This window comes from Vanessa cardui, chromosome 22 (assembly GCF_905220365.1).
Source record: "Vanessa cardui chromosome 22, ilVanCard2.1, whole genome shotgun sequence".
Classification (NCBI taxonomy): domain Eukaryota; kingdom Metazoa; phylum Arthropoda; class Insecta; order Lepidoptera; family Nymphalidae; genus Vanessa; species Vanessa cardui.
Window position 1 is genome coordinate 246,441 of NC_061144.1, and position 21,360 is coordinate 267,800.

A 21,360-nucleotide genomic window follows, 5' to 3' on the forward strand; every position below is an offset into this window, starting at 1 on the left:
AGGGCTATAATTATAACTTTTTTTATTAGGTAGTTTTATTAGTACGATTATTAGGTAGTTAATAAAATACGATTCTAAATCCTTTCTGGATATCACCATATCTGATTCCACGCTATCATTGCATTCATATAATTTTTATGCACGCCTTATTATGTTTTACCTTAAGATTTAAATGTATTGATTTGTAAAGTGCAAAGGAGGACAATGTGTTTGTTTATCTGCGTCCATTATCAGTCATCTCGTTTATCAGCGTGCGGTGTGATCAGGCGCGTCATGGGTTACCGCTCAGGCTTACAGTGAACCCACAGACGCGGCCGCGAGCGGTGACTTACCACACTTACTAGTGACTTGAACTTATAAGGATTTATATTATTGTTTTGGTTCGTATATATTTAATTTTAAATTATTTTCGATTATTTATTTTTTATATTTATGTACACATTTTTATTTATGCACTTTATTTTATTAATAGCAATTAATATACCGATTAATTTTATAGAATTAGTTTAAACCTTTAATATAACATCCTGTTTAAATACGAATTAAACCTCTTTGAGTATAATATCAATAACTTAACTTATTTAATTTCAATCAGTGCCGTTAATACAATTATCTTTTGTTTACGTAAATAAATTGAAGCTTGTCAATAATGTAGACGAAGCTATTGGACGTATTTGAAGTCGCATCAGATATTCTATAAATAGTGATAAGGATCGCTCCATTAAGAATCGTTTAATTTGACAAGCGATGCGGCTGATGCCCTCATCATGTGATTATAGTTACACCATCACGGCCGACAGAGGGCGACACTTGTATCGAATATTCTTCTGTATTATAATGCACGAATAATTTAAATAAAACCATAATGTTATAAAAACATTTACAAATGAACAGTCTTGTTTTTTTACAGATATATTATGTTTTTAATGTACATAGGTATATACACGTATTTAACAGTATTTAATATTGTAAGGATATTTAACATACAAAGATACTTGCACAACTCTCTGCGCTAGTGTACTGTCAAATGTATTTAATGAAATTACTGATTTTTGTACTGCATCCAATGTAAATTTGAAAGCTTAATAAAACATAGAAAATAACTTACAATTATAGTAAGTTACTACTATTTTTGCCTTTTAATGTGTCAATGCCAAAAAATAAGAACTTCAAAATTCAGTGCAACTTGGTGGCAGTTAAAATATTAAACATATAAAATCTTTAGATCAAACTCATGCGTTCGTTCTCCGATCTATTTTGAGTTTATTATTACGTTATAGAAACTTAGTAGATTATAGTTGTTGATATACTTTACATAAAAAAACTTAGTAACTTACAGCAAAGTAGTCTGTTCGATTTTCACGTAGATTAAAATTATATATACATAGTTATTACAATTCGGAACAAATACGTATAAATTGTCTAAGTTTTTTTCAATGATTTATATTTATAACATCACGAATATATCTAATTAGAGCTACAAATAGAGGGATATTCTACTAACTTTAAGTGCTATACGTTCCCGAGTCTATTCAGATCGAACGACTATTCTTCACAAAAATTTACCTTAGCGTAATCGTAACTGAGGACGAATGCCTACTTATTTATGTCGGAGTTCCCGATTATATTCCAATCTAACTGCGATCGAACCACAGCGACATTTACGCTTTGACAATTTGTGAGTAGAATGGGCGCTCAAGCCATTAGATACGAAAAAATTTCCATATAACAAAACCTTAATAAGTTAATATTAGGTATTTAAGGTACTATTTAAATATCGACAAGTCAAAAATGTTTCATTGTGAAGTTTAATTGAATAAAATTGATTTGTTGATTGATTGATTAATGCTAAAATCTATATTGCATTTTTAGTATTTCACTCATGTACTTTTATATGTGTCTTGGAGAAACTATGGAGATGGTTATATTTTTTTAATATATTATTATGATATAGGTTGGCGGACGAGCATATAGGCACCTGATTGTAAGTGGTCACCATCACCCATAGACAATGAAGCTGTAAGAAAAATTAACTATTCCTTACATCGTCAACGTGCCACCAACTTTCGCAACTAAGATTTACACTGGCTCACTCACCCTTCAAACCGGAACACAACAATACTGAGTACTGTTATGTGGCGTTTGAATAACTGATGAGTGGGTGGTACCTACCCGGACGGGCTTGCACAAAGCCCTACCACCAAGTAATATATATTAGGAAATAATATTGAATTATCAAAACAATTTATTCGCAGAATTTTCAAAATGTCGGATAAGGGAGGTTTGATCCTGGAACCGGGGAAGGTTATACGTCCGGTAATAGACCACGACGGAGTGAAGCTATTGGCTGAGAGGCTCTACGGGATATCAGTTCTGGAGCTCATCGAGCTGAATGGCTATGACGACAAGAACTACAAGCTGATCGAGGATCCCAACATGAAGAACCCGCTGATCACGAACCACAGCGCCAACGGGTACGTGCTGAAGATAATGAACTCGATCGACTCCCAAAACCTGAGCGTCGTTGAGGCTCAGAACGAGATCATGAACTTTTTATGTAAGTTGCCTTTGATTACTTCAAATCGTAAATCAGACACGTAATTGGTCTGATGGTCCACAGCTCATTAGTACTGTAAGAAATATTAATCATTCCAATCATTATTTATAATAGCATAAAAACATGTAATAACTATGTTTCCATATGCTCTGAACTAATTTTCTTTCGATTAAAGTCGAACTTAAAAATCTTTATTCAATACTAGTAGTTACCCGCGGCTTCGTTCGCGTTTTAGGGTATTGGTTACATTTTTAGCCAAACACATGACTGTGTTTGGTATAAAAGTAAAAGCCTATGTCCTTTTTTGGAGTTCAAGTTTGTTTCATAGCAAATTTAATCAAATTCGATTCAGTGGTTTGATCGTGAAGCCACAGAGAGACAGACAAACAGAAAGAGTTACTTTCACATTTATAATATTAATATAGAAGATACATTAGGTTAGTTCTCATTTTGCAATGATTGATGGTATAGGCATAAGAAAATATTTGGGCAGTCAACTTCTTATTCAGTGACTTTTATGAATAATAATGAGAAAATATTTTAACACATGTCTTTTAAGATTTATTTGAGATAAAAATAATAATGAAGTCTTTTGATCTTCCAGCCACACGGTCGGTATCCTGTCCGAAACCGATCCGCAACGTGTTTGGGCACCTGCACTCAGTGGAGAGCATCAGCGGGAAGCAGCATGTGGTCCGACTGCTGGAGTACATTCCCGGTGAACTGCTGAAGGATGTTCCACGCTCGGAGGCCCTGTTCTACCAGCTCGGGGAGTTTGTCGCGAACCTAGACAACAAACTGCAGGTTGGTGATTATGATGAATTAAAATCATCAAAAGTTCTTTTATTAACTCATCATCATCATCATCATCAGCCTATTTTTGTCCACTGCTGGACATAGCCCTCTCCCAGTGCACGCCACTGTGGTCTTTCTCCGGCTACTCGCATCCAGCTCCTGCCTGCCGCCTTGCGTATATCGTCACTCCACCGTGCCTAAGGACATCCTACACTACGTTTGCCGAGACGCGGTCTCCACTCTAGAACACGTTTTCCCCAACGGTTGTCGGTTCTACGACAAATATGACCAGCCCTATGCCACTTTAGCTTACTAATCCGGTGGGCTATGTCGATGACTTTGGTTCTTTGACGGATCACCACATTTCTGATGCGATCCCTCAAAGAAACGCCGAGCATAGCCCTTTCCATGGCACGCTGAGCGACTTTAAGCTGGTGGACCAGCCTTGTCGTGAGTGTCCACGTTTCGGCTCCGTATGTCATGACGGGTAGGACGCACTGATTGAAGACTTTCGTCTTAAGGCACTGTGGGATCGACGATGTTAAGATTCGACGTAACTTCCCAAACGCTGCCCAACCTAGCTGAATTCTTCTATTCACCTCCTCCTCAAGGTTGTTTCTACCTAATCGCAGAGTCTGCCCGAGGTCGAGGTTTATTTACTACGTAGGCGTTTTTAAAAAACCAATAGTATCCATTCCGAGTATTTGGGGGCGTCGCGGTATCGCTTGTGCAGACTACCGTGACAGTTGCCCGCCTTTATAGCGCCGACACCCCCTCCGCGGTCTTCTTCGGTGAAACAGTGAAATGCTGCACGGGTTCTTAATTGATGATAGCGGGTTCAAATCCAGGCAAGCACCACTGAATGTTAATGTGCTTAATTTGTGTTTATAATGCATCTACTGGAAACTACCACCAATAACATCTACTAGAGGAAATCTGCAAACATTGAAATTCTGTCACATGTGTATTCCACCATTGGAAAATTCTCCCCAAAGGCAGAGAAGGCCTTAACCCAGCAGTGGGAAATTTATATGCTTTTGTTATTGTTGTTGGTCTACTTCGATCTTTCTCAGACCTACGCAGATGGAACATTTACATATATGCGGGTGAAACTGCACGGAGTGGCTAGTATATACCACAGAAATATTGTCCACATGTATTACGTGGCCTCCTTTACATAAATATAGTATTACTCTATGACATAACTGGCTCAGAAAACGTCACACATAATTACCAGCTACAATAGCCCAAGGTCAGGCACTGTCAGTTGTGTTATTGACAAATAAATTAAATCAATTTATATATTAGTACATTGATGATATAAGGTTGTTTTTATATGTATAAACAATGAGAGATTATCAATGACAAATTTGATATTTGAAGTGTAATATTTGACTGAAACGTTTCTGACGCACATGAGTCGAGATGGCCCAGTGGTTAGAACGCGTGCATCTTAACTGATGATTGCGGGTTCAAACCCAGGCAAGCACCGCTGATTCATGTGCTTAATTTGTTTTTATAATTCATCTCGTGCTCAGCGGTGAAGGAAAACATCGTGAGGAAACGTGCATGTGACAAATTTCATAGAAATTCTGCCACATGTGTATTCCACCAACCCGCATTAGAACAGCGTTTGGAATATGTTCCAAAAACCTTCTCCTCAAAGGGAGAGGAGGCCTTTAGCCCAGCAGTGGGAATTTACAGGCTGTTGTTGTTGTTGTTTGTTGTTGTTTCTGACGCACGAGTTAACATCTGGTGTTCTCGATAGCATGCGAATACAGAATTATATACATGATAGAAAGGCGTGGAGCTAATACTCGTTGACTTCCAGGCGGGGTATAGTATATACATACATATTTGTATTTGGTTAACAGGACTTGATATTTTAAATGTTGATAAAGACTACTGGTACTGTGTTCTTGCCCGTTCTTCTCGTTAGAATATACATTCCGAACCGGTGGTAGCTTCACTTGTTGTTTGCAAAAGGACGGTTTAAAAGTGAAACTAATTATAACGGATGAATCGCGTATATTAATTATTTTTAAACATCCCGACGTTTCGAGCACTTTGCAGTGTTCGTGGTCACGGGTAGACCGTTATAATTAGTTTTATTTAAATGTGTAATAATCGCGAAAATTTAAGACAACATTAGGTTTAAAAGTGCTTATAAAAATCTACTTGATTAAAGTATATTTTGATTTGATTCATTTATGTGTGAATGGATAAATTTAAAATACAAAATTAATAATTAAATTTTAAAGTGACCATTTTGGATTTGACTATATACTTTACAGTATTTTCGGTTCGCCGCTTCGCCCGTATTAGAGCTTCCTGTGACAACAATTTATTTGTCCTTTTACTTATTAATTACTATTGCTATTAATTTGAATGAGTACAAAGGTTTGCAGAGATGAATATGGTCTTCGATGGGATCCCTGTGAATCGCCGTGCTTAAGTCGTTGTCCAGAATTGCCTCAGTTGCCGCTGTTTGTCAGCTCTTTACAATTTTCCTCCCTGCATTTATAGTTTCCGGTCAATATACTAATGTTGAATTCCGAAACTTGCTAGCGACTATTTTAAAATAGAAATCTTTCATTGTTACAGAACTTTAACCACTCCGGTCTGGTCTCCCGCGAGCACATCTGGATGTTGAGCAAGGTCCCCGATCTGGATAAGTTTAAATACGTCATCAAGGATGCTGAGAAACTCGACTTGGCTGAAGAGGTGAGTTCAGACTGGCGTCTACATTGACGCAACATAAAAACATATATATATATATATATATATATATATATATATATATATATATATATATATATATATATATATATATATATATATATATAGGTAGTAAGTACTAAAGGGTGGAGTTATTATACTTTGATGTTCATACAGTATTATTACATAAATTGAATCTCATCGGAATATTAAATATATAATATGTGGGCGGCATTTTTAAATTGTATAATTGGATGTTTTTAAGTTTAATATTCAATTCGAAATCATTATTCACATTCGATCTTTTAGCACAAATATTGTACAAATAAAAAAAACTTTTTACGCCCCTTCATTACTCAATTAATTAACTGTAATTACGCAGTTTTAGTTGATACATTCATATTTTTAATTTATGACTCTTTTTTAATAGTAGGTAATAACGCGTTGTTCCGGTAAATGTAAAATTATCAACTGTTAATTTTTGTACATCTGAGAGCTCAGATGGCCCAGTGGTAAGAACTCGTGCATCTTAACCGATGCCTTCGGGTTCAAACCCAGGCAAGCACCACTATATATCTGTGCTTAATTTTTTTAAGGAAAATATCGTGAGAAAACCTGCATGTGTCTGATTTTATCCAAATTATATCACGTGTGCATTCCACCAACCCGCATTGGAACAGCGTGTTAGAATATGTTCCAAACCCTCTCCTTAATGGGAGAGGAGGCCTTTAGCCTAGCAGTGGGAATTTACAGGCTGTTGTTGTTAATTTTTGTCAAGGTCATCGAGGAGTTCAAGTACGCCGTGCTGCCTCGCCTCGACGAGCTGGAGAAAGGTGTCATCCACGGAGACATCAACGAGATGAACATCCTCGTAGGGCTGAAGCCTGAAGGCAGGTAAGGAAACATAACCATGTTCATTTTAAATCTTATATGAAAATTATATTATTTGTGAATATTAAACATTCATACATAATGTAATAATTATTACGTGTCTATTTGTATATATCGACAAAATTCGTAAAAACCGATCACATCCGAATTGAGTGCGCTATCCCAAATTATCAATGTTTATTTCTTATGCGAATATGATCTTTACACAAATGTAATAACTTGTAATATCATATGACCGAATATATTCGCCAATTTGACGCGTCGCTTTACATGCACTTGTTTTCTCTGACGCATGAATCTATAGCGACGAATAGCGTCGAATGGCGCGATAGGGAGCTATTTCTATTGGTCGTGTAAATCGGCAGTAATCGGTTTTATTTTCATTCCATTGCATTTTCCGATGCTACATCTAATTTGTGTCGTACTATAGCTAGTTGTTTTGACTTTTTTCCAATGGTACAATACATTAACAATAGGTGGCGCTCGAGTCGCTTACAACGAGTAATATATTGAGTTATCGAAACGCATTCCGAGCATTAGCTAACAGTAAATAAATATGAAGAATAACATTTTGAAAACATCTTTTAGATAATACATCGCCGATAAAGAGCAAGTTATGACATAGAATTAATTACTTACTAATTTGTGTCTAAGTATATATATCCTGTTCCAAAGAATAATGATAAAGAAACCTTAGATTTACATATACTTACTGTTCTTGCGTATAGTTCAGCTTTATTGTTCATTACTAACAGTTCCTTATCGATATGTTCTTATATTTATAACACAGCACTATTACATTTAATTACTTATACTTTCATGACATTCTTACCTAAAATCGAAGGGAAAACGTGATGTTAGCCGCGGGCAATAACTATCATAGGCAAGGCCACAAATAATACTATGACGTACGACGTTCTACAACTGTAATATATCTAATACTTACATATAATAATTGTATGATATTATTATTAAATAACATTAATTAACTAAGTAAAGTAAAGTAAAAGCCTGTACATTTCCCACCGCTGAGATAAAGCCTCCTCTACCATTAAGGAGAGGGTTTCGAACATACTCCACCACGCTGTTCCAATGCGGGTTGGTGGAATGCAAATGTGGCAGAATTTCGATGAAATTAGACACATGCAGGTTTCCTCAGATGAAATAAAAACACAAATTAAGCGTATATATAATAGTGGTGCTATCTATCATCGGTTAAGATGCACGCGTTCTAACCCCTGGGCCATCTTAGCTGTTAACTAAATAAAGTATTATTTACAAAATCATATTAAACGTCGGCATCTAGTTATAACAATGTTTTGTGTAATCATTGGAGAAAGTAACATTTTATCATTAACATATTGTTGTTGATTTTAATTAAAAACAATATTTCTTAAACATTTGCTTTTATATTTTGTTCAAAATTATATTAAATCAATATTTCATGTACTAGGTCCTTAAACCCGTGCGTTTTGAGAGTTATCAAGCAAATTCTTAATGGGATTGTACTGAGGTGAGCCAGTGTCAGGACAGTGGTTACCAGGGGACAATATGCTTGCTCGGGCTTACTTAACCGGTTTATAATCGATTTAATACCTATCGATTACTCTTCTGCTTAATTAACAGTTACTTTAGCTCATATACTCTGTGGCCGACTACATTTTTGAATACTTTATTTCAAAAATGTTTTGGGACTAAGATGTAAGATAGAGTAAGAAGTAATATCTTTGTGATGACTCTTAGGTGGTATAATATGTGACGAGTGGTACCACATCATCACCAAGTCCTATTACTATATATATAGTCACTAAAAAGCACATTTATTAAAGTTAATTAAGATTTAGGTACTACAGAGCGTTTTTATAGTTTGTGCACGACACGACTTTTATAAATGCAAACCCAGCTCGATTAGATATAAATATATTTATTTACGTATTTATTTATTTAATATAATAGGTAGGTTCAATCGGCATAATTCCAAGTTGTACAATCAATCACCCTTAATTTTCATGATAACCCCGTTAAAAACCCCGGATTCTGACCGCCGACCGCTCTCTTCTGTTTTTCTTCTCTTATTTCTCCTGTCACTTCACAATCTGTCCAGTCATCCAATTGGTCAGTCGATAAAAGTCAGCTTTCTTTACCAGCCAACCACGACGCAACAGTGTTACCATCTCTAAATCAGAATAACATCATTAAAATCATCACACGACTCTTTGTATGAAAATATGAACTTTTTTAAAATATAACATAAGTACTTTTAAGCAACTTACAACTGATATTGAAGCAAGCTGGGCCGTACGCATTTTTGCATTTACAGCTTAAGGAACTACTATCTACCAAAACTTAAATAGATCAAGTCATTTCGAGAGTCAAATCGTGAATGAAGGGAATGTTTACAGTAAAACAGATTACCGCATCACCGGCGTGATCGATTTCGGCGACATCCAGTACTCGTACTACGTGTTCGAGCTGGCAATCACCATGACGTACATGATGCTGCTCAGCGGTGACCCTCGTACTGGCGGGCTGGTGCTGGCTGGCTACACCGTCACCAGGCGCCTGCCTGACGAGGAGTACAGGCTCTTGAAGGTGAACTTCATTTTATTTCTGTATTCGTATAACACCAGCATTATTGTCGACGACCTCCATGGTCGAGTGGTGTGTACACCGGTTTTCATGGGTACGCCACTCTGAGGTTCCGGGTTCGATTCCCGGCCGAGTCGATGTAGATTACCATTTTAATTTTAACTTTGCCGTTTAGTAAATTCAAATCGTTTGTTAAAAATACATTGGTAGAAAAAGCATAGATACTATTCGATACAAGATTTTGTAGATGACAAAAAAGCGTGGAGTTAATACCTGTTGACTTCCAAGCAGGATACATTAATTGAAATAATTGTATTTAATTAACATGACGTTGTATTTTTTAAATGTTAAAAAAGAGTAACTACTGAGTTTCTTGCCGGTTCTTCTCGGTAGAATCTACTTTCCGAACCGGTGGTTGCTTCACTTAATTGTAAAATGACGATTCAAAAGTCTACTTGAATAAAGTTTATTTTGATTTTGATTTTTTTTTTTGATTAGTTTTCTATGTTGTCTTGGGTCTGGGTGTTTGTGGTACCGTCGTTACTTCTGATTTCCATAACACAAGTGCTTCAGCTACTTACATTGGGATCAGAGTAATGTATGTGATGTTGTCTCATATTGTCAAATCGTTGTGTTTAACTGTTTGTGAAAAAGTATACGTTCCCTCTTGTATTATATGTTTGTATGTCAAAGATAATAACGAAAACTTCACGACTGATTATTTCTCTTAGGTAATGTTATAAAACATGCATCTATATATAATGGTTCTATTATGCCATATCTATTTAAAAATATGACTTAAAACTTTTTTTATTTAAAAAACATGTTATTGTTATTATATATTGTAGGCTTTTATATTATATAATATTACATATAGAGTAAGTATGTATTATGACAATACAATTAAAATAGCTAATGCTTACATAATACATATTATGTCTTCAAAACTAACGCTCATTTTTGTATTTTAGACGTTGATATCAGCTCGTCTGGTCCAGAGTTTGATTCTCGGTGCTTACACGATAGAACAAGACCCGAATAACACCTATGTCACATCAACCGAGAAAGCCAACGGCTGGGAACTGCTCAAGAAGATTCGGAAGACCAAACCTGACCCTGATGATGATCCTACCAACTGGAAGGCGATCGCTAATGAGTTCTTGACTAGAAGCTAAATATTTTTTACATTTAAATTATAAACTTTATATTATTTTGTTTCATCGTAGTTCAGTTATCCGTCCATAGATGGAGTTGTAATGTAAATACTTATTAAACGGAATCCTTTTCCTCCACTAATTAATTTAATTTATTGTTATACGTGTTATTAAAAAAAATGTTTTGTCTAAATATTATTTGTTTAAGGAATTTACGTAAATATAATAATAATATTTCTAGATTAGTGACATTTGAAGTAAAACTTCATACATACATACATAGGGATACAAAATGTATTACATTTTAATGAAATAAAAGTTGTATAAATATTGTAAAAAGTATTAAATAAAGACTGTAAAACGTTCTTATTCTTTTATTTAACAATGTAATACAATACAAGCTATATAAATAGACAACAAAATTTTGCTTGAATAGTGCCATCTAGTATGCAATACATAAACTTTTTAGTATTGAGTAGCTATTCGACAAATATAATACAAATTTCTGTCGCTAGATGGCATAAGTAGTGATTCTAAGCAGTTCATGCTAATAATTTATTAGTTTTTAATTCAAAACTGGATTAAAAGCAATTTTCTTAGCTTTTATAGTTAAATCATATCAATCGACGTGAAATACCACTGCAATAATATATTACAAGCTCTAAACAGCATTTACAGCGATTAATGATACATTAAGTTTTATAAATGCATATTGATTTAAACCTATGTGTTCCAACTTTCCAAGTAATGCTCGTAGTTTATTAGTGATGTATGATAGAAAAACAAAAAGACAGAGAGACGTCAAATTACTTTATTGTACGATCACGAGCATATTGTTCGTAGAATGAAGACGTTGCATCGCGGCGGGATATCGTAATATTTTGACACGAGGTCACTCACCGATCAAAACGATCAGAATCTTATTATTATCGTATTAATCTTCTTGACAGGCGATTAAATTCATGATTGATGGACAAGTAATCAAATTTAATGGTAATGAATTAAATGCTTCGATTCGCTAACATTTAAGCTTTAATCGTATTCCTAATTATTGAATAATATTTAAATCATAGTGTAGTGTACACTATGTTAAACGGTTCACTGGCTCGACAACACACGGTATGCGCAAGCGACACGTCAGCTCTCGCCAATGGCTCTCGCCCGAATGACGTTCGCCCCACCACACCGTGAGCACGAGACAATGTTAATAACTATTACCATAGTTATTATTTAAATACAAACACTACATCCCTTTCTTATTGAAAATTTAATAATCATTGCAATACAGTAATTTATACTTATTCATATTCTATGTAATATTTTATAATTAGTCTTTTACAATTACTCTTGCTCCAAATCATGATTCCTAGCTTCCTTTTCTTGAATTGATTTCCATTCGCCTTCAACTCTTTTCAGATGTAATATATTCCGTCTTAATGATTGTCCTGTTTCATCGTTTCGCAGGGTTATATCTCCCTCTTTTGCTTTCTCTATAGTGTGTGGTGTTGGGTTATAATTTGGTACAAGTTTATTTGCTTTATCCATTTCTTTTACATATACTTTGTCTCCTTCATTCAAATCTGGATCCTGTGCATTCCGTCTCTTGTCTCCATACTCCTTCCCTTTTTCCTTTTGTTCTTTATCCCTGTCCCTAACCTCAGTGTCATCTTCTTTATTATTAAAATCTTGTAGAGTTGGAATTTTATCTTTATTCTGTCTTTTAAAAAATAATTCGGTTGGTGTTTTCCCTGTAACTGAGTGAGGGGTAGAATTATACATCATGAGGTATTCCCACAAACTTTCTTGTAAATCCTTTTTCTCAATTTTACCAATTTTCAAACGTTTCAATATGTCGCGATTCTGTCTCTCAACTTCGCCATTCTGTTGCGGGTTGTAAGGAATCGTATTAAACAATATTATGTTGCACTCTTTGCAGAATCTCTTAATTTCATCACTTACAAATTGTCGACCATTGTCTGCCGTTATTGATGAAGGGTAACCTAATCGACTAAATATTTCTTTTAATGATTTTATAATTTGAGCACTAGTAATAGTTTTTATTATTTTTATTTCTTTGTAACGGCTGTAAAAGTCAACAACGACTAATAAGTAGTCATTACTAGGCAATGGACCTAGCAGATCTATTGCTATATCTACCCAGGGAGCCATCGGAAGTTCACGACGCTTCATTGGAGCAGGTGCATGCGGCAATCCAACCAAAGTACATCCTTTGCAGCACTTCACTATATTTTCGGCATCTTTATCGATCTTTGGCCACCATACTTTACACCTTAATCGTCCTTTCATTCCTACTATCCCTGGGTGTCCTTCGTGTGCCGCATCTAGAACGATCTTACGAAGTTTTAAAGGTATCACTAGTCTAGTCCCTCTTAGAAGCACATTTCCAAAGAAGCATAATTCATTCGCAAAAATTTTATAACCTCTGATAGTCTCGTCCCATTTGTTATTGTAAATGCCTTCTCTTACTTTAGCTATTTCAGGATCACCTTCAGAGTGTGCTTCAATTTCTGCTATGGATACTGCACGAGGTCTCGCATTCTCAACAATATGGTGTATATGTTTATCGCTATTAATTTTTTGGAAATCTGAGTATTTACACAATCGAGACAATGAATCGGCTATATTTGTTTTCCCAGGCTTATATTTTATATTATATCGGTATGCTTGCAACCGTAACACCCATCGTTCGATCCTGGCACACGGTTTCGATTTTATTCCAAACAACACCTCCAAAGGTTTGTGAACGGTAATCAAATCAAATTCTTTTCCGAAAAGAAAAACATTAAAATGTTCTATAGCCCAAACTAACGCTAGGGCCTCCTTCTCGGTTTGACTGTACCTGCGTTCACAATCAGTTAATGTGCGATTTCCATAAGCAATTATTCAAGGTCCACTAGAATCTATTTGTACCAAGACTGCTCCTAATCCGAAAGGACTAGCATCAGTAATCACTTGAATTTTGTCATTAACGTCGTAGTACCCAAGTGTTTGAATTTTCGTAAGTTTGTCTTTCAATTGCACAAAAGCTTGATCTTGTTCATTTTTCCAAAACTTTTCAATATTTGTATGTTTTCCAAATTTAAATCGCAATAAATACTTTAATGGTTCTGTCAGTGTAGCTAGGTTAGGTATCCATTTGTTTATATAATTTACTAACCCTAAAAAACTTTGTAATTCCTCAATCGTTTTTGGAATTCTGAATTTGGCTACGCTTTCAATATACTTAGTTAAGGGTCTAACTCCCTCAGGGCTTAACTCATGTCCCAAAAAGTTTACTTTTTGCACTTTGTACAAACATTTGCCTTTGTTCAGCAAAACGCCATTTTGTTTTAGAACCTGTAATACTTTTTCTAAACGCGAATCATGTTCTTGTTCAGTACGACCGAATATCAAAATGTCGTCAATAAAGTTTACAGCTCCATCACATTTGAGAAGTATATTTTCCAGTATTTTCTGGAACAACTCAGGTGCACAAGTAATGCCAAACATTAAACGTTTATAACGATAAAGGCCCTTCGAACTAATGAATGTCGTAATGTGCCTTGAGTTTGGATGCAATTCCACTTGATGGAATGCGTTCTTTATGTCCAACTTGCTAAAATATTGAGCTTTCCTTGTCTTTGGCAAAATATGATCCATGGATGGTAATGGGTGGTTCTCCCGCATTATTGCTGCATTAGCACGTCGCATGTCTACACAGAGACGCAGTTCCCCGTTGTCCTTCAATATGGGTACTATTGGAGATATCCACTTTGATGGTTCTCGAACTTCCTCAATAATATCGTTGTCCAGTAATTCTTTAATTTTTTTCTCTATTTTTTCTTCAAGTGGTATTGGAACCCGGCGGTATGGTTGAGAAATAGGCTTTATAGAGTTATCAATAGGTATCTCTACCATAACATCTTTAAATTTCGGAAATGGTTCATTTGCAATCTGATCTACACTGGTTCCAAGTTTGAGTACACCAAGGTGAATAGCACTATCTTTGCCTAGTAAATTTCTTGATCCTCCCGCAATAACATAAATGTTTGCGCGTTGTTCTTTTCCATTAATCTTAATAGTAGTCTCGAAGGATGCTACGATTTCTAGTGGTGTTCTGCTACCGTATGCAAAAAGTGTTTTGTTTGGCTTCTCATCTTGATTGAAATATAAAAACCCCTTGTTTTTTAATGTATTCCACGTCTTGTCCGTAATAAGGTTATATTTAGATCCGGAGTCAATTAACATATTCGTTCTTATCCCTCCAATGACACATTCTATGTTGGCTTCATTATTAACGTTGAAGACATAATCAACTTCTTTATCAATTATATTATCAACCTCCTTCCTTCTTCGAGGCTGCTTACTCGATCGCTCTTCTTCTTGCCTATTTATCTCATCTATTTTCCTTTTCCTAGTTTCTTCTCTACCACTCTTGCAATATTGTCTAAAATGTCCTAATTTTCCGCAACTGTGACATTGTTTTCCTTTCGCCGGACATTTTGCGTCGTTCGCAAAATGTTTGGAATTCCCACATCTACTGCATCCTTTATTCCTATTTACGAAGATTGTGTTTTTCTTTTCATTTTTAGTTTCATTTTCATTTCTTTTAAAAGCTATAGAGTTTACATCCGATTGTTTATCCTGCTTTCCGTATTCCTCCATTTGTCGATTTACAACCTCTAATGTATTAGCTTCTGTAATAATTTTATCTAGTGTTATGCTGTCACCTATTGTCAAAATTTTCTTACGTAAATCAATTGATAAACACTTCTCTACGATTTGATCTATTAAATGATCTTCTGGATTGTCAAATTTACATTTCTCGGCTTGATTTCTTAATCTTATTAAAAACTTATCAAATTTTTCCCCTTCTTCTTGTTTTATTAAACGGAACACATGTCGTTCATACACTTTACTCTGTTTTGGAGTAAAATACTCATCTAATTTACTTATCGCTATTTCAAACACATCATTATTCTCGTTAGCTTCAGCATTCGCACCAGGCAAATTATAGAATATGTCCTGTAGACCTGAACCTCCAAGTAATAAAAGAGTTGCCCTCTTCTTTATCGGAGATGTAATTTCTGTTGCTTCCAGGTAGATATTTAAAGACCGCTTCCACTTCTCCCAGCGCTGGCCTAAGGAAACACCGTCTCCCTCTAAATCCAATTTCTCCAATGACAGCGCGTTGTTTGTTGCGTATGACATAGTGACGAGTTGTTTGGGGCGATCTGAAATAATATGATTTTTTTTTTTTTTTTTTTTTATTATTATACCGTATATTTCCAATTTAATGGAAGTATTTAATTTCCAATTTAATGGAGGTAACTTAGTACCATAATTTCCCAATTTAATGGAGGTATCTTAGTACCATCGATTCCCAATTTAATGGAGGTATCTTCGTACCAATGTTTTCCAATTTAATGGGGGTACATTTGCACCAACTTTCCAATTTAATGGAGGTAACTTATTACCATTACTTAAGTTAATTATTTACACATATTTTACATACAGAGCAGTCAATGTGTCGGACTCAATAACTGAATCAATAAGATATATTATTTTATCTTTACCTTCAGCAAATATTAAATAATCTACTAATATGCTAGCTTTTATTTAACATTTTATTATTGGTATTTACAACGTACACCCACCACGTAGGTTTAATACTTTTAAGATTTGTTAAGTCTAATGACCATTATCAGATAAAATAGTAATTAATACGCCTGATTAAAAAAAGAAATAATATATAGGTAAATAAAATTGCAATATTTTTCGTATAGGCGTTCATCATTAATATGATACTATCAAGCAATTATATATATAATTGAAATTATTACTGTTATTCTATTGAACATTTCCTTACTGTCCTATAAGTTATCTTTACGTAATAACTTTTAATAAAAATATCTTTAATAGCAATATTTAATCCTATTTATAACTATGTTATACGCGTTTCATTAAAATAATATTATTATTTTACCAGTAAAGTTCGACAGATTGCTCCCTTTTATTTTATATATTTATTAATTTTATATGTACATATGTGCAAACAGACCTTTGTCCTCGTCGCCACTTGTAGTGTACACTATGTTAAACGGTTCACTGGCTCGACAACACACGGTATGCGCAAGCGACACGTCAGCTCTCGCCAATGGCTCTCGCCCGAATGACGTTCGCCCCACCACACCGTGAGCACGAGACAATGTTAATAACTATTACCATAGTTATTATTTAAATACAAACACTACACATAGGTTTGGTGTGGATGCTTATGAATATTTGAAAGTAAGTTACAAGAGAGTTACGTTGTTGGTTAACTTCGTGTTTTGGAAAAAGGCTATGCATAGACAACTGCAATAGAGAATCACATATATAGTCACATATAGTCAATTTATGATATAATAATAATATAATAAAAACAGCCTGTAAATTTCCCACGGATGGACAAACACCTCCTCTCCCTTCGAGGAAAAGCTTAGAAGCATATTCATCACTATCATTCACTTCCTTAACCGCCGAGCTCGATATGAATTATAAACACAAATTAAGCGCATACAAATTCCGTGGTGTTTACCTGGCTTTAAACCCGCAATCATCGGTTAAGCACGCGTTCTAACCACTGGGCCATCTCGGCATGATATTAATTGCTACTTATAACAGTTATCCGTTACCGGTTCTTTTCTGATTTTAAGCATTGTTACTAAGTACTATACATATTTAGATATTCTATGCGACAAAACCAATTTATAATTGCAATTTTTCAATATCAATAATAACAAAATCTTCCGTTACATGCTAATGTTACATATAACTTATAAAGCCCTTCTTCGTCCTTGTGTTTGAACCTTGCAAATTTACGTCACAAAATACGTAATATTACATAAATTATGAATACTATCTGTAAATACTTTGTTAAGCATTGCGTTCCATATTTAGAATTAAAAGTATCAATTTTTACAAGAATTGATTATAAAAATAACATTAAAGTATAAAAATTCATTAATTAACCATTTGACTTGCTTTTGATAACCATTTTTGGGTATTTTATTATTCCGAAATAACTACTGAGTAAAAAACGTAATAATTTTTTTTATTAATTATTAAATATAATTATTGCATAATGATTATTAATAATGGTCAATGGTCGGCTTTATTTAAGTTCGGACAAAATTTTGGGCATTGTTAATATTGTGGTTAATGGCAAACAAATGAACACACTTCAATTCTAAAGGTAACGCCACTTTTTACGATAAACCACAAAAGGTTATGGAGAATCATTTATTTTAACTTTTTATTTAGTTTAATTTATTATTAAACATTTTTTATAAAAATGAACAAAACGAAACACATATTTTGTGTTTCGTTGCAATATGGTTACCTTCTCAAAGGGAGAAGATGCCTTAGCCCAGCAGTGGGGAATTTAATGGCTGTTATTATTATATTATTTTATTATTAGTGTGCCTTTTTGAGACGGATCGACAAATCTATACTTTTACTCTAGCAAAATATGTCACAGATTACTTTGATTTTGGTTTTGAAAACTATTACATTTGACATATTTAATTGTTCATAGGAAGGTTTGATGGAATAAACATTGGCAACGTGAAGTGAAAAAAAAAGAGCCGAAATGGCCCAGTGGTTAGAGCGCGTACATCTTAACCGATGATTGCTGGTTCAAGCACCACTGATTTTTCATGTGCTTCATTTGTGTTTATAATTCTGATATAGCTTGGCGGTGAAAGAAACCATCGTGAGAAAACCTGCATGTAACTAATTTTAACGAAATTCTGCCACATGTTAATCCACCAATCCACACTGGAGCAGCGTGATGGAATATGCATCTAACCTTCTCTTCAAAGAGAGAGGAGGCCCGGCAATGGGAAATTTACAGGCTGTTGTTGTTATATAAAAGGACCAACAATAGATTTTAAATAATTCACGAACAAATCAATCAAGGGGCAGAAACAGCTTTGGGGAACCTCTCCCAAGTGACCAGATTTTTGTAAGTTAATTTAAAAGACATCGCTGCAACCATGTCCCGACGTCCGAAAACATGACGTCATATTCTCATTAACGAATTCGAATTCAAGTGCTAATAACTCGTAAGAGTCGTAATTCTCTTTCGTAAGAGCCATTAACAAATTAAGTTGAAGATTGAGAGCAGCCGCGGGCTACGGCTAGTCGGTAAGGCTGCGGTTCCACAGCGCTCTACGCAAACCAACGATGAATAAGTAATCGAGACCTTGAGTGCGATTCTGTCAGAATTTACTTCGAATCTCGTGAAAGTTTGACAACAAATTAGCGAAACCTGTTATTTTCAATTTATATTACGTTCGTAAAAACTACTTGGTAGCAGTCAGCAAAAAAAATTAAAAATGCAAGTGCAGCTCTCTGATATCTAACAGAAAGATTGGATTATGTTTTTCTGTGGACGTTCCTTCATTTACTTATAAGTAACAAACAGCCTGTAAATTCCCACTGCTGGGCTAAAGGCCTCCTCTCCCTTTAATGGGAAGGTTTGGAACGTATTCCACCACGCTGTTCCAATGCGGGTTGGTGGAATACACATGTGGCAGAATTTGTATGAAGTTTGTCACATGCAGGTTTCCTCACGATGTTTTCCTTCACCGCTGAGCACGAGATGAATTATAAAGACAAATTAAGCACATGAATCAGCGGTGCTTGCCTGGGTTTAAAACCGCAATCATCGGTTAAGATGCACGCGTTCTAACCACTGGGCCATCTCTGCTCCTCATTTACGTAAGGACGGACAAATCCTTCCTTTAAATGTATAAATACTTAAATGCAAATCTCTATTGACTAGGCTCAGCAAAGTTATGAAATGATAACGCGCTACGCATAATTATACATGATTGTTTGACTACATTTGAATAATGTTATTATTAGTCAATATTTTTTTTATTATTGAGAACAACTATGTAAGTTTTCATTGTATTAGAGAAACTTGCTAATATTAACTTTTAGCTGGCCGATCGTAGTTAATTAGTTTATGGAAAAGTTATATGTGATGTTACATGAAATGTAAATAATAAACCTCATTAGTTTAGTCTTAATTATTTTGACCACGAGATGTTTGATGAAGATTTCCATTTAGGCATTAAATAAATCTTCGCTTTCCATAGCTCAGCGTGTCCAGTCAGTTTGGTGCCTAACTCGGATAGGCATGAACTAATCAAGTTATATTGGTAAACGCTTAACCTTTAGATTTTAAGCAATTATATCATTGACTAGTATGTATGTGTATAATCGTGTAATAACAACAAATATTAACGTCGCCTTGAGAGTGGAGCCTTCGAATTCGTACTTATATTTACACGATACGATATTACGGTTTTTAAACAATTACCATGAATATTTTTATGTGATATATTCCAATATATGTTGACCTACCTAGTTACTTTATATTTTATTTTAGATTTTTTTATGACATAGTTAGATGCACGAGCAAATAGGCCATCTGATGGTAAATGGTCACCGCCGTCCTTAGATTATGCTATAAGAAATAGTAACAATTCCTTACATCGTCATTGCATCACTGACCTTGGAAATAAAGGTGTAAGGTCCATTATCCCTGTAGTACCTTCCCCGACGGGCTTGATCAAAGCTCTACAACTGCGCAAAAAAAATTGTTGACATGCCAGTTTAATGTCATGATATAAGAAGTATTTGTTTTTTGGCTCAAAAATTATATAATAAGTAACGCAATGGCTACAACGTTATGTATTTCAACTGAGGATCGTGAGTTCAAATCATAAAGTTTACATGCGAGTTTCATTTTGTGATCATTTGTGAATAAAAACAAATAAATAAATAAAACTTGATGAATCAGACTGAAGCATTATTGTCAAATCTAAGTTGATCAAATTATCTTTATTCAAGACTTTGAAAGAGCCGAGATGGCTTAGAGGTGCATCCAGACACTTAGTAAACCACTTAGTATGCACACTGCATGCTCATGTGGTCGCTAACAGGCAACATCTCGAAGAAACCTGCATGTGTGTTATTTCAATTAATTTTAGCCATTTGTAATCCGCCAACCCACTTTTAATGGTCGTGTATATAAGCCCCAATAACTTCATCATCAGGATGTGAGGATATCGCTTTCTATCTTTAAATATTTTTTATATTAGTAAAAAAAATATCGACGTTGAAAAATAACTATATTGTAAAGTTTTTCTTTAGTAAAAACAATACAATTTGAATTTGGTTCGGATTAAATGTGTCTACAATATAATCCAAATTGCTCAAAAAGAAACACAGGCAAGATTCGTTTGATTATTACGAGCAATGGTTTAAATTTTCCATACAACGACTATTTGCGGATCCGACTTTAACCCGGAACCAACCATATCATGCTCGCGTCAGCTTCCGGCCACCTCTAATGACACGCCATAAAAATATATTAGTATATAAACTTTTAGAAGGATTTATCACATATGATTTATAATAAAAATTGTCATACTTATGTTATATTTAAATAGTCTAGATTAATATTATAGATATGTTTAGGGAAAATTAAATATAATTAAAAAAAAACTTTCCAAAAAGGCATACGCATTATGCTTAGAATTGTTATTTTTCGGTTTGAAGGGCAAGAGCCAGTGCAACTACACAAGGAACACATCGTCT

The 21,360-nt window shown here is 34.7% G+C and overlaps 1 protein-coding gene across 1 annotated transcript; it reads left to right on the forward strand.

Annotated features, from left to right (window-relative positions):
- Positions 1-227: 227 nt before the first annotated feature.
- On the forward strand, positions 228-10,757 carry LOC124539429 (hydroxylysine kinase). Its single transcript, XM_047116822.1, has 7 exons — positions 228-380; positions 2,256-2,557; positions 3,162-3,361; positions 5,957-6,076; positions 6,849-6,964; positions 9,364-9,553; positions 10,522-10,757. Exons 2-7 carry the CDS (start codon positions 2,266-2,268, stop codon positions 10,723-10,725), a joined length of 1,122 nt encoding a protein of 373 aa, XP_046972778.1. The 5' UTR covers positions 228-380; positions 2,256-2,265; the 3' UTR covers positions 10,726-10,757.
- The last annotated feature ends 10,603 nt before the right edge of the window (positions 10,758-21,360 follow it).

Excerpts from the sequence above, each read along its gene's own strand:
- LOC124539429 (XM_047116822.1), top strand. The coding sequence starts at position 2,266 with ATGTCGGATAAGGGAGGTTTGATCCTGGAACCGGGGAAGGTTATACGT. Across the intron at positions 6,965-9,363 it reads GGGCTGAAGCCTGAAGGCAG|TAAAACAGATTACCGCATCA; the intron begins GTAAGGAAACAT and ends GAATGTTTACAG. Across the intron at positions 9,554-10,521 it reads AGGAGTACAGGCTCTTGAAG|ACGTTGATATCAGCTCGTCT; the intron begins GTGAACTTCATT and ends TTTGTATTTTAG.